We start from the raw sequence: 16,689 nt of genomic DNA on the forward strand, positions 1-16,689 counted from the left end.
GAATTGAGGTGAAAAAACCACACATGAAAGCAGTTTCAATTTTCATGAATTGCAGCCAATTTTGCACACAGATTTGATTAATAGCAAACCTCAGTGTTGATGAACCAACTAGAGGAGTGCTTGAATTATTGAAATAAAAGCAATTTTTCCAATAAATGGAGCAATCTTCTTCTGCTGGCTTCTAAATAGGGTGTGCTTACCCATAAATAAACCACCCAGCAGGTGCAGATAGATCACGTGGCTTTGCCAACCCAGTAAGTACTGCTCATAAATATTTATTAATGATTTCCTTCTGAATGCACTGTTAATATATTAGGGTAAAAAACTGAAGTCAGGTATTCTATTATTACTAGTGTTACTCTTAAATGGATTTGGACTTCGATCTTGTTAGACATGCCCAAGAAAAAGTTGGGTTTTTTTAAATAATGGGTTCCCTTTGCTCTACCTGTGTGTGAGGTTGTTTATTGTTGGAGTTAGCCCTTTATTAGGCTTAGATGATGTTTTTAATACAGTGCCAATGCAGATGCTCACTGCATTTGACCAGCACTAGGAAAAGCACAGAAGGGCTGAGGTCTGAAGGCAGCTCTGGACATCATCTAATACAACCTCTGCTTCAAACAGCAACTCACTGCAACAGGTTGCACAGGGCCCTGCCACCCAGGGTCTGAATATTTTCATAAAAGGAAACTCCAGAATTTGTCTGGGCAATTTATATCAGTGTTTTACTGGTTAAAGGTTTCTTTCTTAGCCTTAAAAATTGCTTTCTGTCTTGCTCAGGAGAGACACTTCAGTCCTTGCAGTACAGTGCATTACAGGACAGTGCAAATTCTCTCCCTAGCATACACAATTTTGATCCAGTGAATAATGTACATTGGATCAAAATTATACATCTTTTAAGGTATTTGTCTTATCCATTCAGCTAAGGTGACACTTTTTTTAACAGAGAACAAAAGCCCACAGGGTTATGGTGTGTGTGCAGACCTTGGTCATAAGAAGTTTTATGATAATGATATTTTCATAAAGAACGGCCCCAATTTTTCTTTTAGCATAAAAGTAGAAAACAGGAAAAAAACCAAAACAAATTACTGGGAGATAATTAAATCTATTTTTTTTACCTATATCCTTTCTATCCAGACAATACATAAATACACACATGCATAATACATACATAAATAGTTGTATTTTAATATTGCAGAATATTTCTAGATCAAGGAACATAGTCTAAATCCTCAAACCCATTCTGAACAGTCAAATTCAGACCTGTATCTAAAATGCATGGTTGATTGTGATGTTTAATAGTTTGTAACCTTTTTCCAAAGTCTCCTCACAGGTGCTGTCCATACACTCAGCAATTGTGTAGCTGCCTCTGCTTTATAACTAAGGAAAAGATGTCTTGGAGCCAACAGAAGAGATTGTGGTGCTATTTGATTCATATGTACCACACCATTTGTATCATTCTGTTGATTAATTACTTTTCCAAAGTAATCAGAAGTAGTAGAGGCAGAGTTAGAGATGGGCAGTTTCACTCAGATCTCCTGAATTAAGTCAATTAGTGTCCTAATCACTAGAACTTATCTCTCATCATAAATCTGCCATCAGACATAATATTCACAAGGCCAACATATGCTTATGGAAAATGCCACTGTGGAAGGGCAGTCCAGTTTTGCTAGCTAATTGTCTGGAAATCATTCTTGCCATTTACCTTGGATAAGAAATAAATCTGGTGAAGTCACTGGTTTGTCATGGGCATTTATCTGTAATAAATTTTATACCTGCTCTCAAAGTGAAGAATGAGCTTTTCCATTCCTCATTAACTATCACATATTATTTTTGTCCATGCATGGAATTCAGGGAATCACAGTGTTAGCCATACAGAATCCTTTCCATTTCCATTTTTATTGGGCTCACTGTAGCACCTTTATGTAGAGGTGGGATGAAAATTTACTTTTTGCTGTGTTCTCAGGTTACTACACAAGTATTCCTGGAAGCTGTAACTTTGAAACACAAGATCAAGAGTGGACAACTGCATGTGGATTAACACAAGACACCACTGATGATTTTGACTGGAATATTAGCAACAGTGCTGTCACAGGGCAAACAGATCCTCGTGCTGACCACACCCCAGGTATGGCCATGTGCACTACATTACCTCTGGGAAAATAAAATATTCACTGATTTTTTTTAAAAACTACAAAAAATGTAGATCAGTGCCAAGATAACAGCCCATCTCAGTGAGATCTGCTTATACATGGGGATGGTTCAAAGCTGTACCAGGAAAGGTTCAGATTGGACATTAGGAAGCATTTCTTTATCAAAAGGGAGGCCAAACACTGGAACAGGTTTCCTAGAGGTGTTCAGTGTCCCCAGCCTTTCAGTGTCTAGGAGGAATTTGGACAATGGCCCTGAATTGATAAGTTGGACTAGATGATCATTTTAGGTCTCTTCCAACTGAAATAATACTATTCCTTTGTATTCAACTAATAACAAATTTCAGCTACATGTCAGCTTCTGACATTAAAAGATTAATTCTCTGAAATTATAACTGGCTGTATTAATACTCTTCACCTTGTCCATATTTTAAATAATCTGCTTTTCTTGGAGAGTGTTACCATCCTAATGAATTTTAGAAAAACATGCATTCATATGTGGGATGAGGAGCAAAGTGTGTGGCATGTGTGAAATATTCAAGGCTCCTACTTTGATTTAACCCACCTCCCTGACATTGGCTTGCCAGAAATGTTATTATAGAAGTCCTTCCCAAGATATTTCTGACAAATTGCTACCACAATGCCTGTTGGTTGTCAGGAGAATTAAACATATTGATAGGCAATTACTGTAATATGTGTTATGTAGTAAGCATAATTATATATTGTATTACATAAATATTAAATAATAAATTCTTTATATTATGCAATATATCAAGTGAGATATTAATTTCCAGCACAAATGTACCCATCTCTATTTGAGAAGCAGTTAACTTTCTTTTCAGAAGCCTTAATGGTTAGAATCCCTATCTTAATTTCCATCTAATCAGCAAAGTATAGCTAGTATTCAATCTAGAAGTATCAAAATTTCTACTGTTTTTCTCTTGGATTTGTGAGCAGCATCATCTCCAGGTTTTCACCTTTTTTTTTTTTTCTTTTTTTTTTTTTTTTTAAATTTTATGCTTTTAAAATCAATAGAGACAACATATCATGAGTGGCTGTAGCCATTTCTGTCTAGCTCCTTTATCCTCCCTTTTCCTTTGTTCTGCACCTGCTGCAGGAGCTGCTCACTGATCATGAGGGAACTGCTTATCTACCACAAATCACAGATTTTGCAGACATTCCTACTACTTTATGGCTGTAAATCTGGAAGTGCATTCCTCTTGGAAAGGGACAAAACAGGCAGGTAGAGGTAGAAACCATCGCAGCTGTTCCAGGCAAGCTGTTTCTTGCAAATCAGTAGTTTGACTTGCTTCCTTGCTGTTACTTTGATGCAGTGTGATAACAACACAACCAGTAGCCCCTGGCTTTTAAGGAGATTTTGTTTTTCTATTTTAGTTTCTGTCATTTAATTAGCTTTTTGTTTCTGTGAAATTACCCAGCAATTGCAAGAAAAGCAAAGTTACTAAAAACTGAAGCCAAAGGAAAACAAAATTAGAGCAAAGTGTTTACAAAATTATCCAGATCTGTAATTTATTTTTAATTATCCAGGCAAGATATATTCACATTAACTACGGAGGAATTGCTAGTCAGAATTGCCAACAGCCTGTAATACTTAGAAATATCTATCAGTCCACCAGGTTTAGTTGGGATATTAGGAAAAGGCTCTTCACCCAGAGGGTGGTTGGGCACTGGAACAGCTCCCCAGGGCAGTGGTCACAGCACCAGCCTGACAGAGCTCAAGAAGCATTTGGACAATGCTCTCAGCTCATGGTGTGACTCAGGGTGTCCTGTGCAGGGCAAGGAGCTGGACTTGGATAATCTTGGTGCATCTCTTCCAAGTCAGGTTATTCTGGGATTCTGTTGAGCACAAGGGACATCTAGGACAAGGAACATCTTTTTATTCTGAAAGAGGAGAGACTTAGATTAGAGATCAGGATATTAGAAAGACTTTCTTTGCTCAGAAGGTAGTGAGACACTGGGAAAAATGTGTGCAGATGTTCTGGATGCACGTGGAAGTGTTCAAGGCCAGGTTGGGTTTGTTTTGAGAAGCCTGATGCAAAGGATGACATCCCTGCCCATGGCATGGTTGAAAATAGAGGATTTTTAAGGGTCTTTTCAACCCAAGCTATTCTGAACGTCTGTGAAATACACAAAGCATTAGCAAGGAAGATCTCTATACAGCCATGGTATGGTATATGTGTATGTGGCAAAAAAGGTACTAGTATCTGTGTTTATAAAATGCTTATAAACTAAGGCATAAAATAGTATTGAAAAACTCTAAATGTTTTTTGTCTTTTTTTTTTTTTTTTTTTTTTTTTAAAGGGAAAGGACAGAGTTTTTTGTATGTCAACTCATCTGCCCAGAAGGAGGGAAACAGGGCAAGGATAACTACCACCAAATTCTTCCCAGCTAGTACTGGGGTCTGTAGAGTTCGCTTCTGGTTCTGGATGTTTGCTTCTAGGCAAACAGGACTCTTAAAGGTAAAAGTCCTCCTACTATGCTATGGCATAATAATACTTGCTTTAGTACTATTTGCATTTTTGTGTCTAGGATTAACAAAATCTCAGGAATTTATGTCAACAGTACTTCATCACAACTTACTGCAGTTACACCTATATACAAATCTTCTGCTAACAGGATCAAGTGACAATTCTGCTTTAGTTTTAGTTCCAGCTGAAGTCCTTTCACTACATATGTAAGAATTAACACTGCACATTTGGCTAGCATACTAAAACCTACCCAGTAACAGCACAGTTCTCTGCAGAATTCACTCTAGCATAAAATAGAGGCAATTTCTAATGTTTAGTGGTTTACATTAAATTTTTTAAAAATATTAATGTAACCATGTGATAGGTGTTTTATGAAAACAATTGGAAATAGGGATTTTACTGTATTAACAATTATAGCCCAAGCTTCCATGAAGCTGTCATCTAGTTCCCCAATCACCCTTAATACACTTTTGGTTCTTAAGTAATCCTGTAACAGTTCAAGCACAGATGTGACCCCTTGGCAAATAACTAATTTCATGTGACTCACTGAATAAATATGTTGCACAGTTCCTTTTTTAAGTGACCTGAGAAAGACTCCTATCTGTGGGGTTTGTTAAATTTTGAGAATACAGGTCATGTTAATTTTTTAGTCAGTGACAGAATGAAGTTAGTCTATGTTAAAAGTGAACAAGAATATTTTTGTAGTCTTGGACATTGAGTAGGTCAGGAAGTTTGTACCACTGTTTTCTCCACTGGAAAAGATAATCCTTGCACTGTTCCATGGGATTATAGTGCAATTGGGCTGGAAAGGTCTCAGGTGCTTCTAGTCCAACCTCTTGCTCCAAGCAGAGTCAGCTACAGGATAATGCTGGGTGGCTCAAGAATTTACCCAGTCTTGAAAATGTCCATAAATGGAGACTACTCAGCCTTTAAGGGCAATTTGTGCCACAGGTAAACTCTCCACCTTCTTCTCCTTGCATCTAGCCCAAGGATAATGTTACCCTTCATTCCACCTTTTTTTTTCTTTTTAGTAATTTTTTCAGGATGGGGTTTCCATATCAATTTTATCTCTAGCACCTAGTTTATTCCTTTGAGTATTGCTGTAAATTTACCTATTGATAAAAGAAAAAAAGCTCTTTTTCATGCAGTTCATATAAGCAGCAGCAAAAAGCAAACATAAATTGCTTTTTTTGATCTGTTGATAGCCGAAATACTGTGAGATTATCTATGATTAACTATCTGTTTAAATTCAAGTATCCTGGACTTTACAGCATGCAAGATTGATGATGAGACCCTTTGAAGGAGCTTTTGAATGTTTTCAAGCATCACAGAACACTTAGCATTTGTGAATAAGTAGATGTGTGTGGCCTGTGTGTGAGTTAGTAGGCAGACAGCCAGAGTCTGCTTTTTAATTGGTTTTTTCTTTTTAAGCAGACTAGTTTAATTTACTCTCATTGCCTCAGTTTCATAAAGAATTGTCTTACTCCCACATACAAATAAAGTTCCCCGTTTATGGCCTTGCTACATGTTATCTTTATGTAGAAATGTATTCACAACAGACTGAAGCACTCAGCAAGAATATCATCCCATCACAGAATCAATTTACCTCTGTGGATGTTTTTCTCTTTTCTATCGAACTAATAAGCTATTTCAGTATCAACTGTTGCTGTTACTAACTCAAGAATATAAATTAACTGTACCCATTCAAGTGGAAAAGGAAAAAGCCTAAAAAGAACCAAAAAGAAAAGCAATAAAATCAACAGCCCAAAACTTCTGAAACAACAGCTCTGTGGAGATTATTTTTCAGTTTGCACTGGAGGTGAAAGAAGTCAAGCTGTAATAGGAAGTTTGAATATTGTCACATCAGTACAAAAGCTGATACAGCTTTTATCTGAAACACAGCTATCTAGTCAAGTCTAAATTTAAAAAATACCCAAAAGGACTGCAGATATAGCACATACTGTGGTTAAAATTACATACAAGGAATCAGTAAAACAAAGATAAAAATGAACATTGTAATGGTGTAAGAAATAGATGTGATAGAACTACACAAAACAATGTAAAGTTATGGGAACAATCTTATTCTTACTGAGAAAAGGAACTTGTCACTGAGGAAAAAGAAAAAGGAACTAGAAGTGCTTCTATTCTGTATTCACAATGCACATTTCTATTGCACAATTCCATTGTCATAAACTTTGTAATTTGTTCATAGGGAAACCAAAAGTCTGGGCTATTATTATTTTTAGAAAGGACACAGTGTTTACAGCAACTCTTGCATTAACATAGAATGGATGCTATTTAAAAGAGATCTGAATACTCCTGCTTCAGGACTTCAATCAATCATTACCCAACAGGAGAAAAAAAATGCTTTGTAATGATTAAGAATAAACCCACTAGCTTTCCTTTGAAAGAGTCTTTGAAAGGGGAGTTATCCAGCACTAAATACAAGCCTGGTCTAATATATTATTTAATATGCTCTGGACAAAAATACCTCTTAATGCAAACAAATTTTGGTGCATTATGCTGCAAGTGTAAATTTAAAAAAAACCTCACATTTCTCTTTACATTTTTATGACTACTTTGTTGAATTTAATGATGTAGGAGAGCAGTTTCAGCAAAAAATGAATGTGGTTTTCACATCTGTTTCATTCCAATGGAAATTCTATTGATCATCTGTCAGACTGAAAACACTCAGTGTTTATTATGCTTCTCTGCCCATTTACCTCAGAACTCTGCCATACTCATACAGTGGAGAATTTAAACTGAAATTAATTCCTGATGTGATAGTATAGCTAATATATCAGTTTTCTGCATTGGTATTTGTTGATACTAACAGAACTGATTTATAATAAATTTTGGTATGAGACAGGTCAATTTTACTCAAAAAACATTAATATTTTATTACTTCAACTAATGTTTAGGCAAACTTTTTATTACTTCAAACAAAAGTTTAGAAGAGTAAAGAGAAAAGAAGTAAGTAATTTTTAAATCTTCTCTCTTGGGACAATGAAATTTGATACAATTTTGTAATCTGGTTTGTGGACTTAAGAGAAACAATTTTGGTCTGTCTCTGATGGGACTTCAGTCCAAGGAAGACATGCAGGGATGACTGCTGAGGAACATGAAGAGTTCAAAGGCATGATCTTAAAGATGTAAAGCAGAAAACACAGCATCATTATTCACTGGAGTCAATGACACAAGTCTGCTGCCTAATGAAGTGAAAATACAGGTTCTCTTCCTCAAGATTTTCCTGTTTCCTCAGCAGGCAATTAAAGACTCATCTCTTGTTGTTGTGCACCCTTCAGATCTGCATTGGTTTCTTATTTATTAGACATTTCAGGTGCAATGCAGTACCTTCCAGCATTCCAACTGCTGGATTCAGGAAAGATCAGGAAGATAATATATCCTACTCAAAAGTGATGGTACAGGATAGCCATGAGTTGTAACTGCTGATCAACAAATAGAAATAGTTTATATTTTAGGTCCTTAAAAAGTACTTTCCTTATCCTCAAAATGAAACAGAAGCTGAAAAAAGAATTCAGCAGTTTCTAACACACAGAATATTCTGTGGAGAATTAGAACTTAGTCATGACTTTAGGTGGCAAATAGGATTTTCTAAAGAATGTTGTTCTCTGTGGATCAGCTAGATTAGTATTAGGCTAGAGAATAATCTTATCAGACTGATAAATACAAAGTTGTTCAATAGGATTTTGCTACAACATGTTTGGTGTTTTGAGGGTTTTCTGGTTTTTTTGCTTGCTTGATTTTTGTTTGATGGTTGTTTTTCATCCATTACATACCACATAGTATTACCACATACTCCATTACATACCACATATATATATAGGGATTCATCTTGCCAGCTTTTTTTCTCTTGCACATCTTAAGTTGTTTTCACTACCAGGCTAGCTTGTGCACTTTAGGTAGGATGCTGTGCAGGAGTGGTGCTGGAGGTATTGGGCACCACAGACTTGTACACTTCCAGGGCTCTGGGAAGAGCTTATCCATGAAAATTTGCTCAACCTTTCTTATGCTGTATATGGTTATGTGAAAAAACTGCTACATGCAGTTTTTAATTTTGTTTTATGTGTTCAACCATCTATTTCTTCTCAACACCTCTCCTTTTAGCCCTGCAAGAGATGTGCTCTTAGGAAGACAGGGACAAGATATTGCTGTTCTACAGTCCTGTAACCAAACATCAGGCGTGACAAAATTTGTTCCTAATTTGAATTACTCTATGTCAGTATTCTTTCTTGCTCACTTACTCCAAAAATAAAATAACTTGCAAGAGTTTTCAGGCATCATAGTTATTTTAATCAATACACCAAGTTCTACAAAGTATGTGGGATTTATGGTGCCATTTGAGTTTTTAGCTTATTTCTCCCCCCAGGTGGTCTGGGAGAATCAAAAGTATTGAATTATACAGATCATTAGCATGGGTTCATGTTCATAACTTTCTTGGGCCTCAGGGTTTTTGTTCCATTATTAAACTGGGGCATTCAGTTGGCAACATGAACTTACAGGTCACTGGAAAATTAGTTTAAGAGAATTATGTTTCTGAAAGTGAAGAGGGTATTGATTATAATATTCAGTCCCTTAAAGAAATAGTTATTATCTGGAATGGTAAGAATATGCTTTCTTTCTTTAATCCAGTTATATTTTTTTTTTCACCTGGTCAGATTTTATGAGGATTTTTAACACCTGAGTGGGAAAAGCAAATACCTGTGTATTCTCCAGTTTCATATTCTTGGCATAAATTCATTAGTTGTTGGTTAATTAGGACTTCATTCATTGCAATATTTATTGCTTTCAGTATTTAATTATTTTATTTATTTTTATTCATGCTAACTAAAAATAATTTAGCTTTGCTAAATATGTTTGCAATAATTTTCTGTGACTGTCGAACTCTGTATTATAAATTGCTTGTACCAGATGACAGACATAAATCCCTAGTTGCTAAGTTTTTAATTTATATCTCCAAAATCTTCACTTAGTCTAACCATAAGTCTCACCTTTTAGAGATGAAAGGATAGCTCAAAATGCTTCTCAGTCTTTCTTCAGTTTTTAAATGAATTTGGGGTTAAGTCTTTACTCATCATCTTCTATATGTCAGGATCAGACTGTAGATTTTGCAATTAGTGATAGGATTAGCAGCTTTTTTTTTTTTTTTTCTTTTCACAGTAGCTTTATATTTGAAGCTGAACTAGCATTAGCAAAGGTACTCAGTAAAATTTGGTCATCACCAGTATGAAGTGGATCTGAGCCAGTCTAGGAGGGTCAGCCCTGCCCAAGCAGGGATGTGCACTGATGCACCTGGGCTGTGTCACTGTCCCAGGCTGCACTCCTGCTGCTCAGTGCTGGTTCATTTGCATCTCTTGGGCTCTGTCATCAACAGGTATACACAGCTGAAGAACATGGAATGGAAATCCTTATGTGGTCTTCTAGCAGAAACGAAGAAAACAAGTGGATGTATGGAAGTGCAGTTCTCTCCAGTAACAGCCCTTTCAGAGTCGCCTTTGAAGCTGAAGTGGGGTGGAGTCAGCCCACAGAATTTGCTCTTGATGACATTTCTTTCACCCCAGAATGCATTGATGGAGGTATGCTGTTACACAAATATACATCATAACAGGTTCTCTTTTTGGCAGGCAAGGAAAACTGTGGCATTTTGTATTTCAATGTATATCACAGCTACAAAACCTGACATATTCTCTTTTTCTCATGGTTTATGGGACAGTTTTGTGTTTTAGCTGGAAGCTGAACATATGAATAATTATAGCAACTCAGAACTGGCATTGAGGGTCTGAACCATAGTTGAGAAGAATCTACTGCCATTCCACTATATTGGTTTTCTCCCATATGAAAATAGTCAAGAGAAAACATTAATTTGGGATCAAACGGTTTTATGAGTGTCAAAGTAGTTCACAATTATTTTTGAAGAAAGTTTTTTCTTCATTTCCTTCATAAAATACAAATATGTACCACATTTGCCTTGCTAATATTTTCTTCAAGTATTTACAATCTCACTTCTGCTAAACAAGTGCTTGACCTATGTAGAAAAAAGAATTCCAATTTCTTAAAATGCCCTTTTTTCTGTGATAAAAGAAGTGGTTTACTCTGAAAACAAAATATAGCATACAATACCATATGAGAAGAACAGTATACATGCAAACACAGATTCTGACAGAAATATCAGCAGAACTTAATGACTAAGAGACAACTAGGAATTATTTTTGTTAAATAAATGTCAGTATGAAGGTTATAAAAATCTTCTTTGATAACCTTTCTTTCTATTATTCAGCTGTTGTTGAGATGGGACAGCCTGTGTATGACCTAGTTGTCATACAGTTCAAGAAACTTTTTCTTTTATTATTTTTATTGTGATAAGCATCTCCTGGAGGAATTAAACACATGCTGATTAAACTTGAAGTGAAATAAAATGTTCATGCAGGTGACATTTGTTCAGTCTCAAGCTGAATAAGAGTTTTGTTTATTTTCTCTCAATAGGCTCAGGCAAATAATGCTTTGGAATGTAATTCCATGAGCTGCAGACTATGTGCATAAACAGGCATTTGTTCTACCCATATTAGGTTAATCAACTTTTTTAGCCATATCTTAAGAATTACATAGGCAGTTTCATGCATAGAATGGAATAATAGGGACATTTTCAAATTATATCTTTTAAGTACCTGTAGTTCTGAAATAATCATAACTATAGAAATAAATTAATTTTTATAGAGCAACATTTTCTAATTACTTTATTTTTCTTCACAGATTTTCCAGTTGTAGAATACTTCAAAGTATCTAACTTGTATTAAAATTTGTTGCTCATACAAATGTGATATATCATAACTTTAGCCTGAAAAAAATTTGTTGAGTTATATTGGTTACTTGCAGTTTGCTGAATAAGTCAAAAACTTGTGCCTTACCTACATGCATACATTTCAACTTGATACATAATCTCCTCTCCAGACAAAAAACTGTATCTAGACGCTGTTAGTTAGGATAGGTTTCATACTCTTCTTGGAAGAATCCTATCCTAATATTCCTTGGTAGAGCTTGTGAAGAGGCAAGAGAATTGCATAAAATTCAAGTAATACAATAAACCACAGCAATTTAGGAAAAAAAGAACCTACCTCTGAATTTTTAATACTGCTCCTAACAAAGAGCTGCTTAGGAGGAGGTGCTGTTTTTTTACTAACTTGTTACTAGGGAGCTGCTTAAATATTCAGATGGTAAAATTGGAAGATATTACCTTCCAATGGTATAAAAACCTTGTCCTGCAGATATTTGAGCAAGAACATTTTTCTGTAACAGAATCAGTGGGAAAGTTTACCTAATCCACTGTCAGTCCTGCTTTGATTGTTGCTCATTATGTGTATTCAAAGACCTAGCTCACAGAAAAGTGTCTTACCTGCAGTGCAGGTTTTGTGCAATGCTCTTCCTTTCAGAAGACAGCTATACTACTGCAGACCTTTTTTTCTCTCTCTGTGTTATTATTTTTCAGCTTGCCTTTAATTACTTTGAGTTTCCAGAGGCAGCATGTTGTAAATGGAAGCAATCACAATTTAGCTGGTTGGGAGCTCTAAGTAACAAAGCACTGCCAGCAGCTCTGATTCAATTGGTTTTTTATGTTTTTAAGTAGCCAGTCCATGTTAGCCATGACAGATATCCAAGAATATTTCTGAACATTTCATCAAGGTGCTGTCAAGGTGGTGCTGGGTCAAGCTGCAGAAATAACTTTCAGTGGATGCTAATGCAGAGAGAGCTGTTGGTGGCACAGGATCCAGTGCAGAATTTGCTGCTAAATGAGACATATTCATACCACTTTTAAAGGTTCATGCATTTCTGCTCATGAAGTTGTATGGAGATCTTATTTTACATCCTAGAATTTAAGAATTTAATTGTTGCTTAGTTGTAATTATCTTCTTCAAATTTGTAAATAGCAGCTTGATTTTAAAAGACCCACAAAACTTTATTTTTATTTAATGTCTTAATTTTTCAACAAAAAAGTTTTGAAAAAATTCTATTTCTAGATTCAGGGGAGCCAAAAATCAAAGTATTGAATCAGATTTTATATTCATTAATGTCTTTCTCATAGTAGTTTCTAATTCAGGTGAAATAGGAGGCATTATAGAAATTCTAAAAATTATTGCTATGTGTAATTTAAATCCTAGCATTAACCCAAAGATACCTAATAACCAAACTTTATCCTTATGAAAATCAAAATACTGTATTTTGCCTCTCATTCATTACTAGAGAAATAAACCAGATGGAAAAATTTGGTGTAATTTAGGGTGTGGTAATAGTTAAATAGCACTTCTGTGTGTTGGAGCAGTATTCTTGAGAAACAAATAAATAGTAAATATATTTTGTGATGTCTTCCAGAGATCACCCAAGTGAAATATTTGTGCTTGTGGAGATCTACTGGAAGAAGAAAATCTCAGTACAAAGTCAGCACTGAATGGTTCTCCAGCTCTTTTACACAGTCAAGTTAACTGCTAGGTCCTATTTAGCTGTAACTCTTTGGGAACTTATGCCTCTAAAATTACTGCTTTAACTAATTGCTTAAATAGTTTTGGTTTATTCAAAAAGAATAGTGTTGACATTTTAAAATGAATATTTGTGATGAATCTTGGGTATAAAGATGAGTGCAAATATCATGTGGTGCCTGAGGCTCCAGAATATTTGAGAAAAGTGTGTTTCTTTTTCACCATCAGTCATGCTTAGCACCAGTTCAGTATTAATATTGCTTACTGAAATAATTAATTTGAATAAAATTAATCTGGATGTACTTCTGTGTCTATTCTTCTACTTCACTTTTCCTTATCGTTGTCTCCTTTTTAATTTCTTTTTTTAGTCCATGTTTGCTGAATAGTTTATTTCCCATTTCTGCTCAACTCTATCTGAAGTATTTTCTTCCTTTTCTTCTTTCTTTGTTAACCATTTTTTTATCTACTTTGATAATTCCATTTTAAAATCTATTTTTACTTCTGAGCTATTTTTTCATCCATTTCCTTCTTTATAAAAAATGTTTCAAGAAAGCTCCCTTTGGTCTAAACCTAGCACAAGAGAAAGGACTGTGGCTGTTACAAATTTCCCACCACACCCCCCTGCAGCTTTCCTTTCACCTGAAAAATTTGTCTCCAGTAGAACATATTATTATGTAAGGATACATTGGAGATAAAAGGGCAATTCAAATAGTGAAAAACATTCAGAGGATAGGACAGGTCATCTCTAACACTGTGTCACCTCCCTGTGATGGAATTGTGAATACAGAAAGTGTTATTTCCCAGATGTGATGGGCTGGGGCTTTTTTCTGGTCATGTCATAGTTCTTGACTTGACCACACAGGTTACCAGCAAAAGGGTCAGATTTTCCTCCTAGGACCTGAAGTACAGTAAAATTTTCAGTGATTCTTGGCAGCTTTCACTTAGGTGAAACATTTGCTTTGAAATGTCATAATTCTTCCAAGTCTCCCCATTACTGTGTAGCAAAGTAGAAACTAAACCTTCTGTAAAGGTTGTATATAATCCTTATACTGAGCAAGCTTTCACTTGCTGTGAAAAAACAAATAGAAGAAACAAATCAGAATCTGTGAATTAAAATGCAAGTTTTAGCTTTACATTCAAACCCAAGGGTATTTTTAAAAATGTGTACAAAGGTGTCCCATATCCTAAAAGTTAATATCCTCCAAGAATTGAATTTTCAAGTTATTTGAATCATCATAAGACAGCCATGAAACATAGCCACCTCCATCCCTTTAGATCACCTTTCCTAGTTTTCTAGAATAAATTATATTGCAAAAACTGTGTGACAAAGGAAATTGTATTCAATCAAATTTAAGATAGATATACTCAGAATTTTCTGGTCAGCCACAGCAAGTAAGGAAAAAGTGCATCTAGAAATATAACCTGTCTCCAACAGTTCTGGATGTCAGAGAAAGAGTATAAGAAAAGGGGAACTCTATGTGCTGTTTTACCCCAGTGCATTTCCCATTGGCAGCCACTTGTAATTCAGTCTTCCTGAGCTATATGTAGTCTCAGAATAATGATCCTCAAGTTTTTTCTTTCCCTTTGAACTTACATGTTCCTCTTTTAACATCAGGAAAATTTTCAATATTCAGAAATTAAATTATATGCTGTTGCTTGTATAAATCTAGGCTTATATTCATGAATAGAAAAGCTGTTTAGTGCTTTCTCATTTAGGCCTTGAAATGTATGAAATCTTTATTTAAACCCTGGTGATTCACTCTTTTGTGTAGGATTTTCTTAAGACATCTCTATGAAGCAGTTCCATATCTCACAATAGATGCATGCTGCAGACCAAATCCTGAAGTTCCTTCAGAGTAAAATAATTTCCGTTGACTTCCAAACAACAGCAGAATACATGCAGTATCATACCAAAAATTTGTGATAGGTGCAGGTTCAAGCATCAAGATGAGAAGGAAGGTGTCCCAAAAGGGCAGAGCCCTTCTCTTTGTTCAAGGTAGAAGGAAATGAATATTATAACTGTCACCTAATTTAAGCTCTGTTTATGAGTGTTTATAATTTGAACATAGCAGACTGAAGATATAATCTAATACTTTTCCATTTAATAACTTAGTAAAAGAATGGTGAATCTGTTTCTGTATAGTTAGGGTGGAGAAAGAAAGAAAGTGGTAAAATAACAATCTATGAGGTTGATCCCCTGATAATGAGTTGAAGTTTTCAAAATCAGTATTAGTCTAAACTACTATAATTTTGGATGATATGTGGTATTTTGAAGTTACCTAATTTTTCAGAAGAAAAATGGGAGTAACATTTCTTTAGAATTGAATCCCTTTGTGATTTTAGATAAGAAACCACAGATCAAAGGTAAATATGTGTGGAAATACTAATGCCATAACGTCTTACCTAGTTATTATTTATTTGTTTCTCACAACACATATTCATAGAGTCATCTGAGTACTCACAGAATATCCTGAGTAGGAAGGACCCACAGGGATTACAAGTTCAGTTCCTTGTGGTGCACAGAACCCTCCCCAAGAGTCACACCCTTGCCTGGCAGCATTGCCCAGACACTGCTGAGCTCTGTCAGGCTGGTGCTGTCACCACTGCCCTGGGGAGCTGTTCCAGTGCTCAACCACATATTGAGGCTTTTTCCTCCCTATTTTATCTCTGCTTCATGAAACACACTCTTTGAATCCTGATTTTTTACAAATTTCCTCTGCTTTTCCTGCCATAGATTTCCATTTGCTTTAAAGCAGGGTCTGTGTATTTATATGTAAAGACATAATCTTTAACCACATTATTGAATACTCTTTTCTTTTTCCAATACAGAGATGAGAGATAACTGAATATTTTTGTTTCTCTGTGCACATTATTCAGATGTATCTTTGACTTCAGAATTTCTTATCTTTACGAGGAGCTTTTCTAAACAGCAGATAGCTAAGGTGTCCAAATATTTGAAAATTATTTGATAACTACCTTCATAACTACTTCTTATTGCATAATGTTCTCTATCTGACAAATAAAAAGAGGATTGGATGAAAAAAACCTCTGTAATTTTGAGTACTAGCTTGGAAATTTCCAAACCATTTTTGCTTTCAGACTCATAAAATACAGAATCTTGAATTGACCAAAAAACTAAAACATGAATTGGCCAAAGTGTTTTTCCTGTGCAGACCCTAGTGATAAACTGTGCAGACTAGTGATAAACTGTCTTAAATTAGGATAATTTAAAGAGGAGGAGACTCTAAAATTAGTTGCACCCTGACAGTCTTAACCAATCCCTTTCCACCAATAAAGAGTGAATACTAATAGATATAAGTGAAAAAATACCATTCACTAAGAAGCAGAATAGCAAAAGGCAAAGAAACAAAAACAAAAACAAAAGTAAATAATCACTAGATACAAAATTGCTAAATCTCAGGAACCCCAGAGAGCCCAAGAGAGACCCAAAATTCCAGAAATACCTTTCCCAAGATGGTGCCAGTGCATCTCAAAATACAGAGGGAAAATGGCACAAGCTCTCTCCCCAGGCCATGGTCTGGGTGGCAAAAGGAGCAGTGATGG

The 16,689-nt window shown here is 35.4% G+C and overlaps 1 protein-coding gene across 1 annotated transcript in view; it reads left to right on the top strand.

The window, feature by feature from the left end:
* The window catches only part of MALRD1 (MAM and LDL receptor class A domain containing 1), a 230,720-nt gene that overhangs the window by 155,322 nt on the left and 58,709 nt on the right, over positions 1-16,689 (top strand). Inside the window, 3 exon segments of the mRNA XM_056482973.1 lie at positions 1,964-2,125; positions 4,470-4,627; positions 10,032-10,233. Of these exon segments, the coding sequence (XP_056338948.1) occupies positions 1,964-2,125; positions 4,470-4,627; positions 10,032-10,233 (522 nt within the window).

The sequence above is a fragment of the Oenanthe melanoleuca genome, chromosome 2 (genome assembly GCF_029582105.1).
Source record: "Oenanthe melanoleuca isolate GR-GAL-2019-014 chromosome 2, OMel1.0, whole genome shotgun sequence".
Classification (NCBI taxonomy): Eukaryota; Metazoa; Chordata; class Aves; order Passeriformes; family Muscicapidae; genus Oenanthe; species Oenanthe melanoleuca.